At 43.4% G+C, this 13,921-nt stretch overlaps 1 protein-coding gene across 1 annotated transcript in view; it reads right to left on the bottom strand.

The window, feature by feature from the left end:
* Positions 1-248: 248 nt before the first annotated feature.
* Positions 249-13,921, bottom strand: part of LOC144756059 (uncharacterized) — a 356,863-nt gene continuing 343,190 nt past the window's right edge. Inside the window, exon 3 of the mRNA XM_078645600.1 lies at positions 249-3,508. Coding sequence (XP_078501726.1) covers positions 2,776-3,508 — 733 coding nt within the window. The 3' untranslated portion in view covers positions 249-2,775. The remainder of the gene's footprint in view (positions 3,509-13,921) is intronic.

Raw genomic sequence — 13,921 nt, 5'->3', positions numbered from 1 at the left:
ACATCCTGTACCCATGCAGTAAATGTAGGCAATGCACGACGACCCCAGTGCACCGCTACCTGTCTCTTGTCATGATAAAAATTTTAAACTTTTAATTTAAAAAATATTATAACTATTAAGAAAATAATTAGAAATAATTATATACATAACTCTTTGTAAGGCAGTGTCCTCTCTAAACAGATATGTGTATGGCAATTTAGATATTCTGAGTACATAACAAAAAAAACACAATTTCATTTTCCATGTGATTTTTTACAACAAATCTTTAAAGACATTTTTATTTAACGCATTTAAAATTAATTAAATATTTAATTAAAATACAAATTACAAATATTGTAGCATTTTTCATTTTGTTCTACATTTGAAGTACATAAAATAAATTTACATTGATATTAAACAAAAATTTCATTTTTTTCAAGTTTAATAAACTTTTTTAATTTGTCCTATGTTTTTACAGAGAGCTCCACCCAAGTGTAATATATTAATGTGTATCTTTTCTTCAGCTTGAATTAAAAGTGTCACACATAAAGTAACATTTCCATTATGTATTAAGAACTATTAAATGAGTTGTAGAGCGATAATGATAATAAATGTAATTATACTTTACGAGGAGCAGAAGGGAATGGGAACATGGCTGCAGGTTGATGTCGGTCGCAGGGAGCTCCAGGGATTCATCCGGCTTGTCTCAGACATTCCACTATCTACTACTGGAGACCTACCCACATTACCCTTCTCTAGACCGTTCTCCCACCAGATCTTCACCTCTTCCTGGCCCACAAACTCTTAAAGGCTGTTGTTAACTTAATTTTTCTGATTAATTCATCTGCATCCTCTCCCCTCTCTAAGACTGTGCATCTCATTATTCCATATAACCTTCAACTTGGCGAGGAATTTAAACTTAACAGAGGCTCCCAGAGCTCTTAGCACCTCCATTTTCAGGCCCACATTAAGCCTTACTCGATTTCCAGATCCCCTGCTTTGCTTTTCAGTTTAAAAAGCTTCGATCTTTAGCTAGGACGCTCAATCAGTCGCAGCTGAACCATATATATTCTGCTATGTTGACATCCCTGAGTGCTGAGAATCTTTTTATATAATTTGGAGAGCCTACATTTTCTAAGTAAGTAAGGGAGTAAAGTCCATTTGGCAGCACTCAAGGATAGGGTACACTGAATGAAGGCTCCGGGGATCCACTGCTATACAGACTCAGCTCCCATTTAGGACTTTCCTGGGACTCCTTCGTGGTTGAGGGATGAACTCAGTCTCCAACTACAAAAGGTAAACTCTAGTACCGGGAGGGATCTGAAGTCGAGACACATCTTTATTGCAGGGTAGGACCTCCATTTGTTAACGGTAAGGGAAATCTCAAAGTTTAAATATCTGCAGCTTTTTTCACGGTGGTCAGCTCAGAGACTAACAAAAATAGAGCCCTGGGAACACAAAACACTCTTCAATGCGGATAAATGGATTAAAAAGGAAGTATCTTTGTGGTACTGGGACATGATAGCTGCAGAGGACAAGAAGAATATAGACCCACACCGAATATGGGAGAAAGTCCTGTTGCAGCTGGCTGTGGAAGACCTCTGGAAGTATCTAGAAATCTTCTTGATAAAACAGTGAAGTCTACACCGCTGAAGCAAAACCATCTCTTCACTCGCGTACTCTCAAGTATCCCCAGGTTGGAAGAGATGCAATATGACGGAAGCAGACAACAAGCATAAGTTCATGGATTGTCCTATGCTGAAACGTTACTGGAATGACTAGGTGACTATGTAGAGGAACTCACGGGCTGTGAAGTAAGGATAAGACACTCTCTGATATCCCTTGGTGTAGACTTGGCATTGATTAACCTCAATGAGCACCAAATCATTTCTCTGGTTCTGCCGTCTGAACTAGACTGGATTAAGTCAGTAAGGTGTAAGAGTCAACTAGACCTAGAGTATAACAATAAAGAAGCTTCAAAGCATAGGTCTCCTTTTGTAACCTAGCAAGCGAATCCTATTAGTTCAATGATTACACCATAACTTTGCTGAGTTGATGCTGGACTGTATTGTGTATAATACTATTCAGCAAGACACGCAGTCACATCTACAGTAAGGAGTTTTTCAGTCCATCGACTAGGTTAACTAGTGACTGACGGTGGAATGAGTACAAAAAAGATAATTTATACTTTTCTAAAAATGAAAGTTATATGAGTGAATAATTTTTACAAAATCTCAAAATAATAAAATGCTTTCTTTTTAGCTATTTTTTGCCATTCAATTCCATTTATTTAGATTTTTATCTACTTTACAATATTTAATGTCAGATTAGTTCCTATGGGATTTTATTGGACGTCCCTACCTCCATTATTATTTAGGGAGGGTGTTGCAGTTCCAACAGAAACATGTGTCGGCTGCCGGTCCAACCATGTGGAAGGATTACTGTATCAAGCTTTCCATCATTAAAACATATGTCATCTGTTTCCAAACATATGATCTAAATGCGTTTGATTTATATATTTACTCTATTGAACAACAAGCAATGACATTTTGAATTTCTCTATGAAACTCACTGTTTGTAGATACATCAAATAAAAAATCTTTTTGTATGAATCAAATTAAACTGACTTGAGTGCCGAGGTTTATCTATTATCTTTGACATTGCCACTGGGCTCTTTGAGAACAGTGGATAACACCTTAGGGAGTGGGGTGAAAATCTATAAACTTGAGGGGCACCAATACTGTGACTTAATATCTAATGCACTTAGAGAGTGATGTGCTACCCGCAGGACCACCACTACCATTTGTAAATATTGTGTGTTTTCTTATGTTGAGTGAGATTACTTTTCTGACTGAAGCTTCTCTGGCATTCAGTGCACTGATAAGGTCTTTCACCAGTGTGTGTTCTCTCATGTTGAGCAAGACTTGATTCCCGGTTGAAGCTTTTCTGGCATTCAGAGCACTGATAAGGTTTTTCCCCAGTGTGGATTCTCTGGTGTTGAATGAGATTGACCTTACAAACAAAGCTTTTTTGGCACTCTGAGCACGGATAAGGTTTGTCCTCTGTGTGTGTTTTCTTATGTTCAGTGAGATTTCTTTTCTGACTGAACATTTTCTGGCATTCGGTGCACTGATAAGGTCTTTCACCAGTGTGAGCTCTCTCATGTTTAATGAGACTGGCCTTACAACTAAACCGTTTTGGGCACTTTGAGCACTGATAAGGTTTGTACCCAGTGTGTGTTATCTCATGCCGAGTGAGATAACTTTTCCAAATGAAGCTTTTCATGCATTCAGAGCACTGATAAGGTTTTTGCCCAGTGTGGATTCTTTCATGTTTAATGAGTCTGCCCTTACAACTGAAACTTTTTGGGCACTTTGAGCACTGATAAGGTTTGTACCCAGTGTGTGTTTTCTTATGTCCAGTGAGATTACCTTTCTGACTGTAGCTTTTCTGGCATTCGGTGCACTTATAAGGTCTTTCACCAGTGTGTGTTCTCTCATGTTGAGCAAGACTTGATTCCCGGTTGAAGCTTATGTGGCATTCAGAGCACTGATAAGGTTTTTGCCCAGTGTGGATTCTCTCATGTCGATTGAGATTTCCTTTACAACGGAAACGTTTTTGGCATTCTGAGCACTGATAAGGTTTGTAGCCAGTGTGTGTTATCTTATGTTGAGTGAGATGACTATTATGACTGAAGCTTTTCAGGCATTCAGAGCACTGATAAGGTTTTAGTCCAGTGTGTGTTCTTTCATGTTGAATGAGGCAGTCTTTCCGACTAAAGCTTTTCTGGCATTCTGAGCACTGATAAAGATTTAGCCCAGTGTGGATTTTCTCATGAGAAATTAGACTGTCCTGACGACTGAAGCTTATTTGGCACTCTGAGCACTGATAAGGTTTGTACCCACTGTGAATCCATTCATGTCGTGTGAGACTACTTTTCTTACTGAAGCTTTTCTGGCACTCCGTGCACTGATATGGTTTTACCCCAGTGTGGATTGTCACATGTTGAATGAGAGAGGATTTTTGAGTAAAGCATTTCTGGCATTCAGGACACTGATAAGGTTTTTGTCCAGTGTCAGTTCTCTCGTGTTTAGTGGGGTGGGATTGATAACTAAAGCTGTTCTCAAATCCATTACTCCTATTCGCGTTATGGGAATTTTCATGTTGGGTTTGCTCCTGGACACCGGCCATGTTAAGACTGTATCTGATTCCAGAGTTTGTACTCGTTTATGCTACACTCAGCATTAACTTCTAAAATACACGGCAGATGCTCTTCTTAACATTTGTATTTAACTAATTATATCTTTTATCTGGAGACTATTTTCCTACTTTTAAAGGCAGCCTGTCTAACCTGTTTTATAAACATTCACTGAGGAGCCCCTTGAATTTAGTGAGATGGGTTCATTTTCTCCAAGTTATGCCCGAGTGAGTTCTATCAAGTTGAATTAACTCATTTTGTGACTCCGGTTTATCAGATTCGATTTAGAAGTTTTAAAATAACTGATAAGGTCTTTGGGGTTTAGTTTTTGCCGTTAAAGTATATTTGTTCATACAAGTAATGACAGGTGATTAGGGCATGCCAGGGTGGTTTTATGAATTATCAATACATAGCACTGGCCTCTTTTAAACTTTGTGCAGGTACATTCTTTGCCACTCTAGTGGCTAGGGCAAGTACATGATCAACTTTGGTAGTCCGAGCCACTTTGAAAATACTCTGATCAACCCAAGAGACAGAGTTGATGGGGGATAATGTTTCGATATTGGAGATGATAATCCAGCGTCTTTGCTGGAATAAGAAAGAGCATTTACAATTTGTTTTTTTCTTAACAATGTCTTCTCTCTAACAATCACTTGAGACGTAGACAAAAGCTCGTTCTTTTAAACTGCAGTTATTTGTCGTTCTGACAATTCTGTCACATCACATGCACAAATACTGTTTTTTTAGGAGGGGTTTGGGTCTCCAGGGCATTTCTCATAAACCATCAGACAGAATTTTCAACACTGATTATTCTCAAATGCACTGTGTGGGTATCCAATGTAGCAAATGTTCTTTGTCCAACCAATCTTGAAATGTTTCTTTTAAGTGAAAATATTTTTACAATTAGTAGATGCAGACTTTCAATTTACTCTCGAGTTCCATTCATACTTCAGAGAGTCCTCAATCTCAGTAAATGACTCTTCGTAAACATTTACCGTAATTTCTTTAAATATTTGACAAATTTCACACTCAGCAGTTTCTTCCGCTCCAAATTCATCAACATTCCTGGCACATATAATATGTTTCTCCTCTAGAGCTCGAGGATGTTTTAACTTTCCTTGAAATAATCCTTTTTATTGTGTTTCACTAAATTAAAACCTTCTTTTTTCTGTTCATGCTTCAGTCACCTGGAGAAATAGAATTTGATATTGTAAATCAACATAAAGAACAAATATTTATGACTTTGTACTTTGCAGAATGAAGGCATATATAGAAGCAAGATAGGCAATCAGTTTGAGTTGCATTTCTAATAGTGGTGAAACAGCTCGGGGACACTGTGTAGAAAGGGAGCTTGGAACCACTGGAACTCAAGGTTGTGAAAGCAAAACAAGTGAATCTTTAGGAAAGAATCACAAGTTAGACATGTATTCTAACACTTATTATCACACGCAGCCAATATATTTGTAATACTTTTAATGAATTATCAGATGCTATTTATTCCACTGCACACTGGGAGTGGGTGGAGGGCCGGGCTGGCTCCAGCAATTGTGCTATCTGCCCTTTGACCTTTGCTGACAGTGAGGAATCTTGCTGTATTAAACCGGCAGGCAATTAAAAAAAGGAAACCCGGACGGCAACCTCTAATTGGTGTCACACCACAAAAGTGGTATAAGCGAAATTAGATCAGGGCGGATTAGGCAGGTGCCCCCGCTACAAAAATCACACAAACTAAAAAGTCACAAAAAAAGTCAACTACAACAAGAGGGACATCAACAAGATCCCAAGGGATAGGAAACCATCCCAGCCCAATACTTCCTCCACTGGAAACCAATTTTGGAAAAGCGAAAAGGTCGGAACGAGAAATAAATTAAAAAAAAATTCTGAAAGACCTGGCAGCAGCAATCTTATCGGAAACAGGAAGCACAAGCATTTACAATGCAATGGTTTTGCCTTTGTTAAAGTTAGAGCTATTGGCATTGCTCTTGACATTATTTTTATTTATGATTTTTTTTAACATAACTAAATGGCATTGTCATTTACAATGCCACTAGCTTTATCTTTCGCAAATGACACACACAAACACCCATACAGAGCCCCCCCAAACACACACAGAGCCCCCCACACACACACCCACACAGAGCCCCCCACACACACAGCCACACAAAGCCCCCCACACACACAGCCACACAAAGCCCCCCACACACACCCACACAGAGCCCTCCACACACACCCACACAGAGCCCCCCCACACACCTTCTGGCCCATTATCTTTTCTCCTCATCAAAATAACTGCCACGCCCCTTTCTTTGTTCTGAAAATGTGCCTACATGTAAGAGTGCAAGAGGCTAAAATGTGAAAGCACTTGTGTTTAAGAGACCCATGGAACTTCAGTTCTAATTGATATCCTGATGCCGGTAAGCAGAAATGTCAGCAATAGATGTTGGCATTCTTTACATGCATTTCACTTGTCGCCGTAAAGCTCTACTTTCGCCTCTATTATAATGTTTCACCTTGAAAACACAGTGGCACTCTTCGAGTTGGTGGCACCCAGTAGAACACAGGAGCAAGGACTTCACACTACCTAAAATACATGGACGAGCTACAAATGATCACGTTCGCTGTCCCATGATAGCTACAGCACAACAGCTAAATAAATGGCATTGTCATTTACAATGCCAATAGCTTAATCTCTCGCAAATGCCACCCACATACACCCACACAGAGCCCCTCCACACAGAGCTCCCCCCTCAGACACAGGGCCCCCCCACACAGAGCCCCCCACACACAGCTCCCCACACACAGCCACACAGAGCCCCCACACACACTGCGAGCCCCCCCACACACCCACACAGAGCCCTCCACACACCCACACAGAGCCCTCCCACACACCCACACACCCACACAGAGCCCCCCCACACACCCACACAGAGCCCTCCACACACCCACACATAGCCCCTCACACAGAGCCCTCCACACACCCACACAGAGCCCCCCACACACCCACACAGAGCCCCCCACACACCCACACAGAGCCCCCCCACACACTGCGAGCCCCCTCCAGGCAAAACCTAAAAAATGCAAGTCCCAAATATTCATGGATTTACCACAAACATAGCACCTTTACGCAGGACCAGAAGCAATTACACCATGAGGCATTTAAAAGTTTCAGTACATTAGTTATTCAGTTGCCATGAAATAATGCTTTAGGCCCTGGAACACCAATGGTAAACACACGTAGCCGCCTGTCTCAGTCCCTGTGTTTTTATCTATTTATTTATGCAACTTTATATAGCGCGGACTTTACCCGAAGGTGTCAGAGCGCTTCACAGAAGTACCAATAATGAAATGAATGTGTGGTGACTTGTGGTGACATCGAGTTGCATCACTAGCCTGTGACATACGAGAAGGTCGTGTTTTTCAGCTGGCAAATGACGGAAGTAGAGTGCCCCATAGGGTCTGCTTCAGTGTTCATTGTTGGCTTTACCGGGGAATGCCCTGGCACTCTTCAAGCACTGCTCTTCATGCACACTCTCGTCCTTCAATTCCCTCCCCTAGTACTCTTCCCACACGGTCTCCTCCTCTTACACTACACTCTTCCCACCCGTCCCTTGCCCTTCGTCTGTTGTGAAGAAGATTGTCTATTGAGCAAGTGCTTGCTTGACTGTTTGTTTTTTTTGCTTTTAATTCGAGTAGCCTTTTTTCGCATTCAGTTGGGCCAGACTAGAAGCGATTTTGAGGAACCTTTAGTGGCCCCAACCCAAACATCACTCTCTTTAGTTAAGCTTAAAGGGCACTTTTGTCTGACACGAAACACGCTTTCCTCTCCCTTCCACTGAAGCAGCTGCAGTTCGCCGCGTGAGTAACTAATCTTGGAGTCATTGTCGCCATTGTCTCCACTGCCTAAAATGGCGGGGGCCATAACAGGAGCAATAAATTCACCACCACCCCAGATGTCTGTAAAGCTGCATTCCAACTAGATCAAGGGTCGCCTAAACGGAGATAAGTCTCTCTCCTCCCTACCAAGCAGCAACTAGGAAGCCCCAACATAGAAGCAGGACTAACTCGACCTGCCCTCAATAGAAAAGGAAACTGATCTCTCCAACAAAGACAACAACAGACAAAGGACTAAAAATCCTTGACTTATCTACTCTTTTGTGGCAGACATCTTGACCAGTTTGCTGAACAGAAACTTCAAAGAGGTATTTTTCATCACCCCACGAGATCACATATGTTAAACCTCCCCTGCTCAAAATTGGCTGGGGGCATAAAACGGGAGCAATAAAACCCCTCCTGTACCACCATTAGGGACCAGCCTTTTTCACCTTAAAGTTAGTCTAAAAGAGACCAGTTCTTAGGGTAGGGTCACTACCCTAAGAACTGGTCTCTTTTAGACTAATCTCTTCTCATCTGCAGCGCACTTTATATAGCTATGTATTTACATCTCAGGTGATAGAGTGTCTTTATTGTAGTACTATACTGCCTCTTGTAACTTGGATATTTTTTAACGTGCACCCAATTCACTTTGCAACGATCGCTACCTCATATATTTCTTTATTGTAGTATTATACTGCATCTTGTAACTTGGGTATTCTTAACGTGCACCCAACTCACTTTGCAACGATCGCCACCTCACACTTTTCTGGCTGTACATTAGTGTCACTTGACACATTAACCTTGTTGTTAGCACCTATATTTTTGCCTGCATTTCATCAGTATTACAAGTGCAGAAAGTGAATCTGTTTCTCTAAGGCACATCAACAACAGGGAAAGGACTACTACCCCTGTCCCCCTTTATGTTATCCCGGTGGCCATCTTTGACTAGTCCTCCACTGGGGCAGCCATCTTAGACTAGTCATCCACACCCACCGCCCACACCTAGGACCACTTAGGCTTACAGCCCCTCAACCTCACAAACTCACCCACGTACACCCCCCCTTCTCTTCTGCCTACGCCTCCTCCACCATGGAACGCACAGGCGAGCACACATACAAAATTAACTACCCACCAGGGCTCTCCAAAAAAAACGCCAAACGCTACAAACACAACTTCCTGAAGGCTCACCCTGAAACACCGTGTGTAGACACCTACTTCTCACAGACCAATGGAGCCACGAGCACTGATATCATCTTCCACACTCTGCGTAGAGCACAGTGGAGGAAAGCGCTCCTCTCCATTCTCACTAGTTCCACCACCAGTAAATTCGCTCACAGCCTGACGCTCTCTATCACGCCATCCCAAGTTTTCCCTGGCAGAGCCACCATCACCATCTACAACAACGGGATCATTCTATTCCAAGCCACAGATAGGAATCTCGACCGACTCGACCACCTGTTCCCTACCTTCCTAGATCACATCACCAAAATGCGGTCCCCCACTTCGCAGACACCAAGATGCACCACACCCCCCAACTCCATTCCCCAATATAACCCACCCTGCCCATCTCACCAGCGGAATGACACACACCCCACCCATCCCCCCAGTGCTATAGTTAGTCAAACACCCAACGTAATCCCTCCACACCCCTTACTCTCTGACGAAGATCGTCCCCCTCCCCACATCACACATACCCCCACCCTCCCTTCTACCCACTCCACACATCCTACGAGTCTCGCTGAACCCACAACGGCCCGGAGCATATCTCCCCTCCTACGTGGCAGATGTCTCTCCCACCCTATCTCTCCCCCCATTCTCACTCCTCACTTGACCACCCTCCCAACCAGACACACAGAGCTCACCACCCCTCGCTCCTTAACATCCCCCCCTCTCTACCCCCCCATACTCAGCCCCCACTACCCTCCTGCCACCCCTATTGTCTTCAGTCTTCACTCATCCCACAACTCACCGGCGTCGCCTCCCAACGACGTCCCCGCCCTTACATCCCAGCCTATCCCTTCCTCACCCACACCCCTCGCCCACATTCTCTCTCATCCATCGAATACCACCCCACTGAGGAAAATTGAATTTTGCCTTGTCATGTGTCCCTACGTGTTCCCCATTATATGTCATATGTGCATGATCGATATGCATATGTTCCCCCTTGACCGAATAAAGACGCAATTATAGTTGTGTCCAACGTTAGTATGCCAGTTATCCAGTCCTCGTGAAAGCAACGAGTATTAGGCCTATGTTGCCAACGTTTTACATTGTGCACGTTAATTCATCGAGTTGTCCCCGTTTCTAGGCCTCATGGGGCCCGGACACCAGATTCAAGCTCCAGTCTCCTGAAATCACTCCGAGGAGCGATGCAGCCCCTCCCGCATCCCTGACCCTTCGCTTACTTTCTGCCAAGCAGCGCGGTGCCCGGCCTGGCCTGCCTGCCTGTCTGCCAAGAATATGTTATGCCTCTAGTTATCAGTTCAGCTCCCCGGCTTCACATTCCCAAGCTAACGAACCGCATAAACATCTTCAGCTATAGTCTAGTCTTCCTGTCTCCATGCAAGAGAATTACTGAATTAGTATCCATAGAAGATTCATAGCACACGCAATACATGTAGAATATATGCATGCACCAGCCTTAGTGTCAAGTAGCCTTTGCCCTGATAACTTTTAGATTCAATCAACATGTACTCCAAACACGAGATACCAGATATGCTATAGGTACATGTCGTCCTGACATCCCAGACTTTAGTCTCCTCTTCTAGTGCAGAAGTCAGAGCCCCCAGCTCTCCCTAGTTACACGTCATGGCTCGTTTGCGCGCATCAGTAGGTTAAAGGTTCCAGCTGCCCAGGTAGCCCCCTCCATGTATCCACCCATTCATGACACTTCTGTGACGTTTTCATCACATGTCTACGTGCACGCCCTGTGCACGCCTTCTTTGTACGCCCATATGTTCTTATCTTTCGTTTGTCACTTGTTACGCCTACTGTATGCAATGCAATTATACTGTTTTACTATATATACTGTATAATGTTAATGAGACGTTGCAGCTGCCATTCCATTCCATTGCATGCCACTTCATGGTCTTTAGGCTCGAGCCATCCGATTAAAGCCCATTCTGACTCAGATATCACGGATCCTGCCTCTTATTTATTGAGCTATTTGTTTTAGTTAATGTATAGAAAAATAGTACCGGTAATTAATTATTTATTTACCACATAAAATGGCGCCCGAACAGGAACGAGCCCCTTCCCCACGCGCCGGCGATGTAACGCAGGCCCCCTGACCCTTCTACAGCCGTGACGGAACCTCTACCGTGCACGTGCAGATATTTCTGCTTCAAGTCTCCCTCAGGCCCACGGAGGAGACGGAGACTGCGGTCCGGCATCCAGACGAGGCGGTGAGGAAGGCGGGTCGTTCCGACCAGAGCCCAAGCGGAGAGAGCAAGGTCCGAGGTATCCGGAGGCCCACCTGTAACCGAAGCCCGAAGCCCGAAGCGCATGCGTAGTGCGTAGCAGTAACCAGACGTCGTAGCTGTCCAGTCCGAGGCCTTCAGTTTTGCTTCCCGGTGAGTACCGTTGCTGGGGGTATCTAGACGGGTGTTCATTAAATGTGCCCGGTCCGACGTGTTCACCTAGGTGGATACGGTATGACGTGTCTCTTTAGGAGACCGGTATGTTCTGTACTGTTTTAGCAGTGCATCCAGTAATTCTAGTAAGTCCGTTCTCGAGAAAGTCAAGTATTGTGTTTTTTAATGTATCAGGTAGTATTCTGTCCGAACTGTTATTAATGTGTTCTTGATGTCGTGGTATGAATGATTGTTTTGCTATTCATTACTGTGTTCATTGTGTATTGTGTTCAAGTTCAAGTACGGTTCAAATATGCCACTGTTTTCGAAACTACGTCAGATAAAAACCAGAAAAGGGTTACTCGAAGAATCAGTTCCTGTCCCTCCTAGGGACAGTCCTGGACATTTCATGTACCATAAGCATGGCTTAGATGCCATACTGTATCTAGATTTATGGGTTGATTAAACCAAACATCTCGAAGAAAAATATAGATGGCCTGTTTCAGGAACATGGGATGCCGAGTGCATCATGAGAGTAGAAGAAGCATTATGGAAAAAGAAAGCCAGACAGTCCCAGAAGGATGCCACAGAATTATGGCGTAAAGAATCTCATAAAAGAACCGAGAAAGAATTTAGAAAAGCAGAATTAAGTAGAGAATCCTCAGAAAAAGCCCAAGAAAGGGAATTAATCGAAGAAGGTGAACGAGTTAGAGCAGAACAGTCAGACAGACAGAGAAATGCCCTTATTAAAGGTATGTATCCTCTTCTCGCCGAGGGTTTGCCGAAGGCGACCCCGGAAATATCCTGTAATTTACCGCCACCCTTGGTTCCGACTAAGCTGCGTCATAAACCGACTGCAGCCGAAATTTTCCTTTCTGCCTATTTAGACGACACTGTTCCCGAATATGCTAATACAGATCCTACCCCGCCAGTCCAAGTTCAAGTCCAGCCTCCTGTTAATGTAATTACTGTGCCTCCAGTCGTTGGTCCTGTCCATGCGCCAGTACCCCAGGACCAACCCACATTACGTATTCCTACTTTGCCAGTCACGTTACCAGCAGCGGCACATTCAGTATTAACTGACGATTCCAGTTCAGGAGGTGCAGGGGGAGGTACTCCTATCACCCCGCCTCAAACAAGGCGACGGACGCTGAGAGATGTAGCGTTACAGCGTACGCCAAAACTGGCTATGTATGACGCCCTCAGAAAGTATCTTACAGAGTGCGGACCTGATTGTAGATATGATCCAGTACCAGGCGAAGATACCATGCTAATATATTCCATACGTTTACGTCGAGTTGCAAGTTTCTTGGTTACCATATCAAATATGGAACCACATCTAGACAGAATATACCACTTTATTCAAACAGGGGAGAATCCAGAAAGTATTCACGAAGCTATGGCACACAGGAAAGTCGAGATTCAAGGCATGATTTTGCAATTTCTGATAAATTGTTTAATAAGAGAACAAGATTATCCTGATAAAAACAAGGAAGATATGAAAGTCCTGACAAGATGGAGTGACAATATAGCAGAAGGAAAACACAGAACACAAAATTGTATAGAATCCATGTACAAAAAGATCCGTAAAGAAATTATAAGTATACACCAAAAGGAGGAAGAAATGAGAATAGCCGAGAAAGAGAATGACTCTTCAAACGAAGAGGTAGACAGCGAGATTCCCACTAGAATAGCGTATGTAGGTAGAACGAGACTTTCTGATAGACATTCACGCCTAGATTACAAGAAAGCTTTTCCTCCTCCCGTACCAGAACAGTGTTCTCTTGAACAGGTATTCCAGGCTACAGATAAAGTTCTGAAATTACGAATAGGCTACAGTGAGCTTAGTACCATGCATGAACAAGAACTAGCCCGATCAGCAGTCCGTTGGGTTAGTGATTCAGCCACGTTTCCAGACGAAGTAGTGGCCCAAATGTTTCTGAAACTGCCCCCAGCCGAGCAGCGACTGGTGGGTATGTACATGATCCAGCACCTCATCACACTGTACGAGAGTCAGCATTCTGATCCAGGTCCCTTATATACTGTATTGAACGAGTTACTACTAAACAGATGGAAAGGTCTAGGTACCGATTTGATTAGTGTCATTTTAGAACAGCGCCACAAATACAGAACGTTCCTGACTCCGCATTTTGTTCCTGTTTCACCTCCGTTCTACATAGACAGACAGAATCCATTACGAGAAGTGCATCCAGTTAAGGGAGCGGGGGGTAATCTCGAGCGAGTATTTGTTTACACCCCTATCACGAAAATAGAACTACTAGAAATGAAAAAGTTAATA

Source organism: Lissotriton helveticus, chromosome 1_1, assembly GCF_964261635.1.
Source record: "Lissotriton helveticus chromosome 1_1, aLisHel1.1, whole genome shotgun sequence".
Taxonomy (NCBI): domain Eukaryota; kingdom Metazoa; phylum Chordata; class Amphibia; order Caudata; family Salamandridae; genus Lissotriton; species Lissotriton helveticus.
The sequence above is the reverse complement of the archived record's forward strand: the minus strand, read 5'-3'. Positions and strand labels throughout refer to the sequence as shown.